Genomic DNA, 12,801 nt, shown 5'->3' with positions numbered 1-12,801 from the left:
ATATATATATATATATATATATATATATATATATATATATATATATATATATATATATATATATATATATATATATATATATATATTTTATATATATATATATATATATATATTTTATATATATATATATATATATATATATATATATATATATATATATATATATATATATATATATATATATATATATATATATATATATATATATATTATAAAAGTAGCCCAGATGTCTTTGTGTGCGAAAAAAGGTTTAAGTCATTATTCACTGAAAATCTTGCCCTCCATCAAGCTCTCAAATGAAATATGAACACAAAGGTTCAGTAAATGATGAATTTTTTTTTATTTTTAGATGAGCTATACCTTTAATGTTTCCGAGTCTAATCTTGTCTAGTCAGGTAGTTCATATGGTACCATCGCCAGAAGCTCCTTGACTGCCTGATCATAAATTTCCCCAAACCTTGTCAATATTTCCTGTAGTCATAACTATTCAGCAAGGCTCAGAGATTCTTGCAAGCAGTCCAGGGTTTTTCAGTGCACTGCAGTAGACACAAAACAGCCCACTAGCACGGTGACATATCTGTTATGGGGTTGCCTCAGGGTGGTGACCAGGATTTACCGCATTACACTATGTGAATAGCCCATGGCAGCAAGGCTATCATAGCATCTGTGTGGAGATCTTGTTCTACGAAAGGCCAATTTGGTAATAAGCCCGGATGCCTTTCTGGCTTTGTGCTATAGCCCATTTGTTCTCCCCTCCAGTCATGAGAGCTATATTAGATCGTAATGATATCTCAAGTGAACTTGAGATATCGGAAGGCCATCAGAAATGGTGTAAATAGAGGACTTAGGGCTTATTAGGAGATAAAGAAACGTTGTGTTGTAAGTGAAAGTAAAATTATCCCAATGTATGAATGGTATTACTAAACAGACAGAAAAGACTAATTTTATCTTGTTAAAGGGATACAAAATAAAAAATAAAATTTTACTTGTCGTTTGCTGTTTGTACATACAATGAATCGAACAATGTTGTTTTGGACCCCATTGACTTTCATTGTATGGACAACAGTGGGAACATTCTTCAAAATGTACAGGTTTGGAATGACATGTGGGTGAGTAAATGAAGACAAAATGTAAATTTTTCTGTGGACTATATATTCTCAGCGGTATAATAGCAGAAATCTAAACTAGCAGTCTCTCTCAGATGGATGAGATGTTCACATTTTTCAGATTTTCTTCCTTTGCAGCACAGATGTGTGACTTGGCTTCTATATTGTCGACTTTATCCAGCAGTAGAGGGCAGTGTGGATCTGTTCTTCAGATTCTGGAAGTGGCATTGCAGCACTGTCTGAGAGCGAGGTCATCTGCAAAGGGGTTGATCTGTACCTTTGACAGTTACGTGCTAATTATTGGAAATCATCAGTGCTCTAACAGAGCCTTTTAAAGCAAGCAGTCTTGTCTTGTCCTCCACCCCTTTTCCTCACGCCCATTGTGATTTTGTGGAGAAAACCAGGGGCAAGGGCTAACATAACCACATGGAGCAAAGCTTAGCGAGCACCAAATGTGTTAATTTAAACGTCAACATTTCCTGTGATATACTTTCAGTGGTGTATGGGAACATTTTGAGAGTAATTGTTTAACAAGGTGAACAGAAACATTTTCAGTCTTGGCCTTAATCTGGCAATCGTATTTCTGTGAATTGCCTTTGGTTTGTCTATTTCTAAGCTAATTATGCTGTCAGTCTTCTTCAACCGATCACCCCACACGGGCCGCTGCAAATTAAGCGCCGGTCGCACATCAGCATTAAAGCGCTTTGCATCCTTGCCGCAGTGCAAACTCTGCCTCCACGGGGAACCCCAAGCAACCTGGATCACTGTGTCTCCTGCTTAAATGTGGTTCATTAGCATTCCACCTCCATTAATGTGGGTATGTCTCCACCTTACCTGTCCCCCAAGGCTGATAAGGCAAAATGCATTGGAATTGAAAGTGAAGCAGGAGATTTGGTTATCTAACGTTACCACTCCCTTGTCAGCACCTGATTAGTAGCTGTTTCTTGTAATTATTATGATCATTTGAATAAATGTATGCCGGTTTTTCTGGGGGTACAGCTGTGCAGGATGAAGAGGTGTTTAAAAGTGGAGCTTAAAGCCTGGGATACGTTCTTTGAGCCAGCATGGCAGCTTGGTGACAGTGCCTGCTGCTCAGCACAGTAGGGATTTGAGGACCTTTTGTTCTGTGTTCCATGTCATCTGATCAAGGGGATTAAAGATACCCTCTCGTCACACCCCTCTGTGGTCCCTTGCAGTGGCATCCTCCAATTAGATCCTGAGGGCTGGCGGAGATTTTGGTGGCTCACCACTTTACCCTGTGCACACGTTCCGCTTGGTAGAGAGAGAAAGAAGGAAACGAATACGGAGATGGAGAGATTTATATGCTCCAGACAACTCTGGGCTTCCACTCGTCTTTTCGAGCCCATTATTTGCAGAACAGTCCATTGCTTTCATCTCAATGATGCTGGGATTGTCGCGCCATGTCAGAGAAGTTGTCCAGGGCGGGGATGGAGAGATGTGTTGGATTATCACATTAGTTGGATGCATCACAAAGTGCAGAATGACTGAGCAGGGCATAAGGAGGGAAATATCAATGCCTGCATGAATATGAATGTTGCTTAGTGATGTCCTGCCAATGTCAGATGGTACTGTGGTACACCAATATGCTAAATGACTCGCAGAACTATCCTGCCTAGCACTAATGTGACATTTTCAATCAATTGTTGCAGAATCCAGAGCATCTTATTTAAAAGAATGACAAGTTGTGTCAATTCACCCTTCGCCGAGAGTTTGATTGACAGGCGATCTGACCAATCACATCCCCGAATCTGACGTTTTGTCCGACAAAGCAGTCAGGAGAGTTTTAGTAGATTAATGTCGGTGGACTTGAACTTGAAAAACGGTGTGTACTGATGTCTTTCCAACATTTCTTTTAGTGTTCATTCATGTTTATTTCATGCTTATCAATGAACTAGAAGGAAGAGATGATCGGTTCACGAGCAGCTTTAACTGAGGTGCTACAGCGATCACGACACATTAAAAAGCCACAAAACGCTATTTATTGTTTACATTTCTTTAAAAAATTACAAAATTTGAAGGTTGAGACTTTGTTTCATATCAAAAGTAACTTGCTCTGTCCTGTCTGTCGGCGTGTTGTCAGTGTCGTCTTTGCTCCGTGATGTATTTTCTGTACGTAAGAACGTGTGTGTGGTTTGAGAGCGCCATGGCTTGTCGGACATAGCAACAGTAACTAAACTTGGGGGCGGGTCTTTGCGAACGGTCAATTCTGTCATGATTTTACTTACCCTATTTACCCATGTTGTTCCAAACCACATAATATTATCGTTTATATGGAATTTTGGCAATTTACTTTGCAGTATGAAAAGCCCCAAACAAAAAAGCACAATAGATATATTTTAAGTCTTCTGAAGCTGTATGATACTGTAGCAATTGAACAAATCTTAGGTCATTATTCACCTTAAATCTTCCTCTCCATTGAGCTGTACCACCATTAATCATTGAGTTAGTGAGGTACCCACAAGAACCAGTTCAGCCAGATTTTGGAACAAATCATTCAGACCAACTTTATGAACTGGATCGAGTGATTTGTTGAAAACATCTGATTCAAAGGATTCATTCGTCATCACTGCTACTCTCATGAATGTGCCAAAGATAGCGAAGGCAGATATCAGGATTTTCAAGGAATAATGACTTAAATTTCAGTGGGTTTCTCACACAAACCAATCATATGATTTTAAAAGACTTGAAATATAGTGCATCAATTGTATGAACCCCTTTTATGATACAATCATGGTTCTTTTTGTCAGCCCAAAATGACTGCCCACATGAAAAAGAGTGGGCAGGTTATTCATAACATTTGCATAAATTCTTTGGAATGACACAAGGGAGGATTTTAACAGGATTTTCTTTCTGAGGTGAACTATTCCTTGCAATTTGCATATGTTATTCAACACCTCAGCCATATGTTCTACCACAGGCCATAATCCAGCTCGTAAACCCAACACCAAGTAACTGGAGGGATAAAATTTGAGAGGTCCAACTGAAAACTTATACTTCTGCTCACATTACTCTAAATATTCTATGCAAAATGCATAACAGATAGCACAGCAGGTTGACACTTTGATCTTTGCTTATCTTGGTCCGTGAAATTTAAATGATTGGATTTCATCCAGCTCATAAAATCGTAACACTTGCAGCTCATTTCATCTTTGATCCTGTCGTCCATCTGTGTTAGAGTCACCAAGGGCTATTGGAAAACAACTAGCATGTCACTGTCTTTGAGACAGCGCCATTGTTTCAGAGGGTGGGACCTAGGCGATTTATATTAATTTAGTCACATTCAGGCTAAACTGCCACGACCTATCTAGTGCTTTAGGCTTACCGCCCTGTCACCGGTCCTTTCCCCCACGTGTATTGAATTCCTATAGGCTAATCCACTCCTATTTCCCTCTTCCTAATCCTGCGAGGAAGCAGAATGCTAAACACACCCATGTCAGCCTTGTATTATGCAGCGTTTCCCTGGGTTCCCAGTGTCTGCAGCTCTCCTCCACACCACAAGGATTAGCGTGAACGCTATGATACAGCATGAGCCCTGGACTAGCACTGATTTAGCCTGTCAAACAAATACAAATTCAGTTTGCTTTTCGAGCTGTGATCAGGTTAGCATTGGCGCTTTGTTATTGTGCTATCTTGGCTCTCCCTGCCTCACTTCCTCTACCCTGAGGCTAAGAGCGAAGAAGAAGTGGTAAAAAGGACTCTAAAGCCTGGCAATTATCAGTTAATAACCAACAGCAGAGTTCTATTAGTGTTTGTTAACGTGTGGGAGCCGCCTGTGATGCTGTTGTCAGGAGGATTTGAGATTTCTTTCATCGGAGTGAAGTGTCGCTTTGCTGTAGTGACTCAGGCTAGACTTTTATTCGGTTTGCTACGCTTCATGTTAACCAAGCTTTGTGGATTAAATGCTAACCAGAGTTTATTTAATGATGGTCTTGTGGAGTCCCAGCTCAGACAATTGTTTTAATGTGTGGTGGAGTTAAATCGCCGATTTGTTTGTTTACTGTTATGAAATATAAATATTTTTGTGAGCTAACGAGCTAGCGCGGTTATTGTGCTTGGTCGCAGCTACATTTTAAATTTGATTATATAATAAAAAGTATGTCATAACAGTTTTATAAACACTATCAGTCAAAAGCTTGGGCTTAGTAAGATTTTTTTGTTCAGCGAGGATACATTAAATTGATCAAAAGTGACAGTAATGTCATTTATAATTTAACATTTTATTTCAAATTAATGCTGTTCTTTTGACTTTTCTATTCCCCACAAAATCCTGACAGTTTCAACAAAAATGAAAAGCAGCACAACTGTTTATGTAAAATAGTTACATAGAAAACGCTTATTTTAAATAATTACAATTCATAGTATTACGGTTTTCACTGTAAACCCCCACATTTTTGAATTGTAGTATAGTGTTTTTAATTTTTTCCCGAATAAATTGTTATTGTGATTACAATTCAGAATATATTGTGCAGGTTCAAAATGAAATGTGCCATAATGTGTTCAGACATCATACTTAGAAGTATAACATTTAATTTAACCATCAATACTGGTTATTTCTGTTTTATTTGAGATGTGGTCCCTTTATGAGTCATAAAAGGAGACCAAAACTTGCATATGACCAATAACTCTGAGAGGGAGGATCCATGTTCCATTGTGTAACTGTCATCACATCTAAAATGCATTAAAGCGCAGGTAGAATAGAGATTTGATTGCCATCACAGAAAATGCACCTCAAATCATAGCACTCCATTTGTTTTTGCTCTAAGGATACTGTCCCCAAACCTCCTCAAACCTGATGACGCATGAGTTAAATGGGTGGATGAGTTGGTTTATTTTTCTTTTATCAAGGCTATTTGATTAAAAATGTTTTAAATGTATTAAAAATCTTAGTCATTTCCATTTTCGGATGTCTGCCTTTAAAAAAATATTTTCCTGTTTGTCTAGATGGTCTGACAGACTTTCCTTGTGCATTTGATTACGGGATTAAAAGCAGACACATTGCAAACAGGATAGACTGTGCTAGGGAAGCTAATATGGGTTTCCTCCAGATGAGTTCGTGGCCTGTAGAAAAGGATACTCACCACCTGGAGCTGGCATAAGGCCCGTCACCCAGAAGGGTGGGGTGGATAACATGTAGAGCAGTGGGTCACTGGGGCCAGCAGCTGTGTGGCCGCCCTCTTTCTTCATCAACAAATCTCTCTTTAATTAGCTCACCTAGTGCCCTTTCCGTAGACGAGCACCCAAACAGAAGTCTTCCATCAAATCTCTCTGCGGTTGTTCTCCTTCTCCCTTCGGGATCTATAGTGTTGCACCTGCATCTGAGCAAGAGGCTTAGTGGAATAAGGCATCATGATGCTAATTAAATGGCTTTCAGAGTATTTAGTCATTTCGAGTTGAGCTGCTGACTGTGAACCACTGATAATGTGAACTGGGTTCGAATGATTGACACTTTTGTGATTAATATAACAGGTCTTTTCCTGAACTCATTAAGGGATAGTTTACCCAAAACATTATTTACTCACCCTCATGTCATTATTATGGAAAACAAAAGAACAATATTTTGAAGATTGTTGGTGACACTTTTTCTGATGAATGAATTCCATTTTAACTGAGACATTTCTCGAAATAACTTATTTTATGTTCCACGAGGACAGAAACTCATAGAGTTGTGGAACAACATAGGATGAGTAAATGATGACACTTTTCATGTTTGGGTGGTATTCTTTGTATTCACACACACACACACACACACACACACACACACACACACACACACACACACACACACACACACACACACACACACACACACACACACACACACACACACACACTATATTGACAGTTTTGGGCATCCAATCTGCCTTTGCATGCACCTGAACTTTAATGACATCCCATTCTTAACCCGTAGGGTTTAATATGGAGTTGGTCCATCCTTTGCAGCTATAACAGCTTCAGCTCTTCTCGGAAGGCTTTCTACAAAGTTTAGGAGTGTGTTTATGGGATTTTTTGACCATTCTTCTAAAAGTGCATTTGCGAGGTCAGGCTCTGATGTTGGACGAGAAGGCCTGGCTCGCAGTCTCCGCTCGAATTCATCCCAAAGGTGTACTATTGGGTTGAGGTCAGGACTCTGTGCAGGCCAGTCAAGTCCTCCACACCAAACTTGCTAATCCATGTCTTTATGGACCTTGCTTTGTGCACTGGTGCACAGTCATGTTGGAACAGGAAGGGGCCATCCCCAAACTGTTCCCACAAAGTTGGGAGCGTGAAATTGTCTAAAATGTCTTGGTATGCTGAAGCATTAAGAGTTCCTTTCACTGGAACTAAGGGGCCAAGCCCAAACCCTGAAAAACAACCCCAAACCTTTATCCCCTCTCCATCAAACTTTACACTTGGCACAATGCAGAATGGTGATGTAAGGCTTGGATTACAGCTGCTCGGCCATGAAAACCCATTCCATGAAGCTCTCTACACACTGTTCTTGAGCTAATCTCGGGAGGTGGTCTGGGTACGGTTCGATCTCATCATATGGTACGGTTCGCTAAAAACACGCAATCTGAACACAAACCGCTCTGGGCTTTCTTGATTTTTCTGTTTGCAAATTCCAGTGTAGTTTGGTCATCAGATGCCTCCGTACAAATCGGCTGTTCATCATGGCTGCTTCTTCTGGCAATTCTCTACAAATTATTCGTTCTCAACTTACACTTGTTTTTTGCAATTTCAGTCGCTTCCGCACTGTGTAAGAGAGAAGCTGCACGCCTTGCCAGTTTAAAATGGTGCTACGGGCGCACACACCTAAAGCGTGTGCACATAAGCCAGCTGTCACAGCGCGTGTTCTTTAGCGTCCTATTGCATTTATTTTAAAGTGTCAAAAACAAACAAGTTTCACATAAAAAGGTGCTTTTGTTTTAAGTGAATGTAAACATCTGCATTACTAGCCTTTGCAGTTTTCCATTTCCATTTCTTACTTGAATGCTGTTTTAAGGCATACCTACTTTACCTGGAAATTTTAAAGCAGTTTATTTAATTTGCATCTTTTTAAATTATTTTATTGTATTGTTTATTTTTTTGTATGCTGATGTTATCATTGCCTTCTGCAATAAAGTAAACATGATTCAAGGAAAACAATGCAAAATGTTATTCACAAAGGTGGATGTGTGATATAGCTAGTGCAAGAATATAGTATTGCAAAAATATATATTTTTTGTGTAAAAAGATAAACAACTCAATTCATTTGTAGCAATGTCATTTAAAAAAAATTTTTTTACTAGTAAATATCTTGGTTACCGAGGCACAAACAATGTAAGTGAATGGGATCAAATGTTGAAGGCCATAGAGTCGGTCAGCCATCAAACACTGAACTGGACTAGATCCAAAAAGCAACAGTATGAACACAAATTCCCACTAAAGTGGACCAAAAAAGGATCTGAGTCCTCTTTCAGGTACAGGGACAGTGTGAACGTGAAGAGAACTGGGTCCTTTTTCACTTGGTTCACCTTTTGGTCCACTTAAAGGAGTCTGAGTTTGGTTCTTTTAAAGAGGACCCAAGTGTGAAAACACCCTAAATGCACTCTTATGCATTTGAATTCGGCCATACTGTATAATAAGCACAGACCCATAGATGGTAAAATAACCCTTCACTTGCTGATACAGGTTATAATGAAGTGCCACAGGTCATCAAACACGTTTAAAATTCCATACATAAAAAGAAGCATTCAGGATGGGCCAGACTGAGTCAATCACCAGAAGCAGTATATTACCTCTGTAGTTGGACTGTAGTCTTGCGAAGTGCCGTTTGAGAACCCAGAATAAATGTGTTGCTGGGGAAATCATGTAGCATGTGTCTTAGACCCTGGGGGACTGCGACTGAAGCAGATATTCAGGCAAATGCACTTGCTATTCATCGGAGAATGGACGAAGACAAAGCAATCTCCACCTGTGAAGATTGCCTGTGCTCCTCACTGAGCAACAGTGTTTTCAAGTGACTCAGAAGCCACAGTCTGTCCCTTCCCTCCACCAGCCGAGCACTGCTGCCCGCAGGCTACCATATGTGCTCCTGCCATGACTGGCATTTAATTACAAATTAAATATTTTCTGTCACCGCAGATGGATGAATTATATCAAAATGGGATAAACAGTAAAGATGCGAGAGGATTCTTAGTATGCTCGTGGACAAAGAAGGGAGTGGTTTGGAGAAAGGAGAGGCAGAGCTCTTGACTGACTGAAACTGACATTTTGCCAGCATTATTTGGGACCTGTTTATATATGCACTTTGAGAAAGTGGGCAAAATGGGAAAAGCGATTGATGCCCAGTTTCCACTTGGGGCAACATGAAAGATATTCAGTCCTCATAGATACCAAACTCCCCCCTCTTTCCTTAATTAAATTAGACGTGCTTTCTGCCATCTCTCCCAGCCTTCATTCTCACATTAAATATAAACATTACCAAACAGCGGCTGTTTGTGGTCTGTTTATATGGCGTGATATCACGCAACATTATGGTCTACATAAATATGCCACCCACCACTTGAACTGAGCCACACTGCTTCATTGTAATAATACAATCATTTTCCTAATCAATATTTTTGCTTGTTTTTCTGTAAAAAATATCTAAGCATCCATTCACTTGTGAAGCAAAGTTTTTTTTTGCGCATTGGGCAGACACTTTTATCCAAAGCGACTTGCACTGCACTACACCTTTTCAGTTCATTCATTTCCTGGGAGACGAAACCTGTGCCCTTGGCATTGTTAGCACCATGCTTCACTCAATCAGTATATTCAATATTGAAGACAAATGTTTGTTTGTAACCAAACTTAGGAAAGTTTATGTAAAAAAAATGCTGTTTATTTTTTTATGTTAAATGATCAGGTTTAGTCATTAGGTAAGATTTAATTTTGTTTTTTCTTTTTTTATAGCTGGAGGCTGCTCTTCATAATCCTGTTCAGTGTGCTTTACTCGGTTTCTCAGCGGCGAGCACTTCACTTCCTCAAGGCTACCTCTGGGTAAGTAGAAACAGAAGCACATAAAATATACATATTATCATACACCCACAGTCAAACGGTGACATCAGAGATGTCATTATTATTCCTCACCATTATGCCACACAGGTCTTTATTCTGAATGACGTTTAAAACCGACAAGCATTCATTTACCATTAAGTTACGCTGGAAGTAAATTGTAAAGAAACTTTCCTCTGCAAAATAAAACAGCTTTTCATAACAAGCCCTGTGAAATCACCTTTAAAAGTTTCACACAGTAGTCTCGTTCTCCTCCCTCCGCTGGTGCAGTGGGCAATTTATCACATAATCCCCCAAAGCAGGGGGATAAATCCAATTCGAGCCTTGGTTGGACACAAAAGGACGCTCAAAGACCTTGCCTGTGTCTTTGAGTTAATTGTTTTTGTGGGTATTCTAAAGAGCACTGAGGTTGGACTTGGGCGGATTTAAAAGATACATGGAGACATTCAGTGGGAAATTATATCTGGCCGGATTAGGTCCTCTTATGCCAAAAATCTTTAGTATTGCATATCTAAAATATAATTTTGTTGACATCTGATCCTGAATCCAAATCTCAATCTGTGGCTTAAAGCGCAGGGGTCATTTTTTTTTAATATATCTCAGTGTTTCTATTTAGTCTCAGTGCTATTATGCAACATTTGAAACTGATTTTTTTGTGCCTTGGAGCTGTGCTTTAAATTTCTGCCTCTTGTTCAGATATATAAATGCAGATAGGCTTCGTCTACTGCATACTTTCAGACCAAATACAATCAAACATATCAATGTTTTTGGGGAAGGAATAGTAATTTAACAGTTTGTGTGGTTAACACTAGAACTACCAAGGCGGTCATTTTGACCATTTTTTAATTTTGCAATGTAATAACTTTGTTGAAATGAAACCCATATAGCTATAGTTGTTACGGTTTGGCTCAGGCAGGAAGACAAGGAGAGGCAGAGGAGTATCTCAAACGTAGTTTACTGAGGGAAGGTACAAAAACACATACAGGGATGCATAGCGGGACTACATAACGAATCTGCATAACGGTGATAATGGTGACCGGACCAAGACAGAGTGAACAAAAGGAACTTATATACAAACACAGATGACTGAAATAACGAGGGGCACAGGTGACACAGATGATCATGAACTACACACAGCTGAACAGAACTAGACTAATGAGGGTAGCAGAGAAAGTGGTGGGAAAGAGAACAAAGGAACATGATAATGACAGAAAACACAACCAAAACAGACTGGACATGTGACAATAGTACCCTGAATTTTCCTAAATGTGTGTATATTTTGTTCTAATATTGTTATTTTATTAAAAAGTCAAAAGAGTTATGAGTATTTCTACCTAGAATGGCCATACCTGTCAAATTGACCGTACGCATTACAAGCGGTGTATGCTGCGTATTATTTCAGTGTTTGCTAGTTTTCCCCGCCAGTGAAGATGCTCGTCACCGATGCCCCGCAATTTTCTAGTTGTTTTTTTATGCTATTTAACAAAAAAATTAAGAAAATGTACCTTTGAAATGTCAGTAAGTAAGAGATTGTCTGGCGCAGTGGTTTTAGTCTTGCTTCAGAGCCTTGATGATGCTGCGGCTGCATAGGATTGTTTCCGATTCGTGTGATTCAAACATTTCCAATAACTCCAGAGCGTTGTAAAGTTCAAAAGTCAAAATGTATTGAAAAAAGATAGATCTAATCATTTCCATTTATATATTATAAAAAAAAGATTTGTGTCCGTTTGGTGCTTGGTGCTCCATTTAATCAATGTTGTTCGATTTTATTTTGTTTGAGGATTTTGACATGTTTGAGGATTTTGACACTTTTTACGGTGAAGCCGTTATAAAATATGATGATAGACATATAAAGCTTACTTCTAAAACCTCAATAAAAGCGTTGAATGTAAATGTGACATGACAAAAATGGCCATTCTAGTTCCGGAATTCCAGTAATTCTAGTGTTAAAGATGTCAAAGCTGTGAAAAATAGACGGAGGTTTCTTTGAGGCACTTAGTAGGAAGTACGCTAATATTTCTGCTTTGCTTTCTGAGTTGTGGCTGTGAAATAATAAGTATTTATTACTTCTGGATAGACAGAAATTCAGACCCCAAGTCTACTTTCTACAGGATTTTTTTTCTGTGCAGTCTTTTGTACTCCACACAGGTTTATTATTGTGGTTGCAGCTATTCCAGATAAACCCAAGTCGAAAATTGTTTAAGTTGGCAGTTCTTGGCCATAATAAACTGTGATGTGAACCAGACTTTATCCTGCTAGTCAAAAGTCTGGCTGTACGAGCCTATAGCAGGGTTATAGAAACCCCTAAAGCAATCAACACATCTTCCGCTTATAGCAGGTGTCATTTTCTCTGTGAACTCGACTGGACTGAGAGATGTGAGAAGAGAGGAAATGATTCAGCCATTTGCTACTTCCAACTTATAAGTCACTGATAGAATATCATCATCATCACAACAGGCAGTTTTCACTGCTAGTGTTCCAAATGAGCAGTGACAGTAATCAGATCAGTGGACTGCTGGAATTTTTCTCATGGGTTAGATCAAAATAATGATATTGTTTCTAATCAGTCCAAGACAGTAGGGCAGCCAGTCATCCACCAAATTCACTCTTCTTAGCCTCTTCACCTCTAAGGCTGAGGCTCAGCCATTAATTTTTGCCT

General features: G+C 39.2%; 1 protein-coding gene across 2 annotated transcripts in view; it reads left to right on the top strand.

Moving 5' to 3' along the window:
- arhgef10la (Rho guanine nucleotide exchange factor (GEF) 10-like a) overlaps positions 1-12,801 on the top strand; it is a 202,956-nt gene that overhangs the window by 157,716 nt on the left and 32,439 nt on the right. The window contains exon 20 of one of the 2 annotated variants that reach the window (XM_079844411.1): positions 10,041-10,127. The exons of the other annotated variant lie outside the window; for it this stretch is intronic. Within the exon in view, the coding sequence (XP_079700537.1) occupies positions 10,041-10,127 (87 nt within the window). The remainder of the gene's footprint in view (positions 1-10,040; positions 10,128-12,801) is intronic. 2 annotated transcript variants of the gene reach the window in all.

Source organism: Gobio gobio (genome assembly GCF_949357685.1).
Source record: "Gobio gobio genome assembly, chromosome: 19".
NCBI classification, from domain to species: domain Eukaryota; kingdom Metazoa; phylum Chordata; class Actinopteri; order Cypriniformes; family Gobionidae; genus Gobio; species Gobio gobio.
This window is presented reverse-complemented; position numbering and strand designations above follow the sequence as displayed.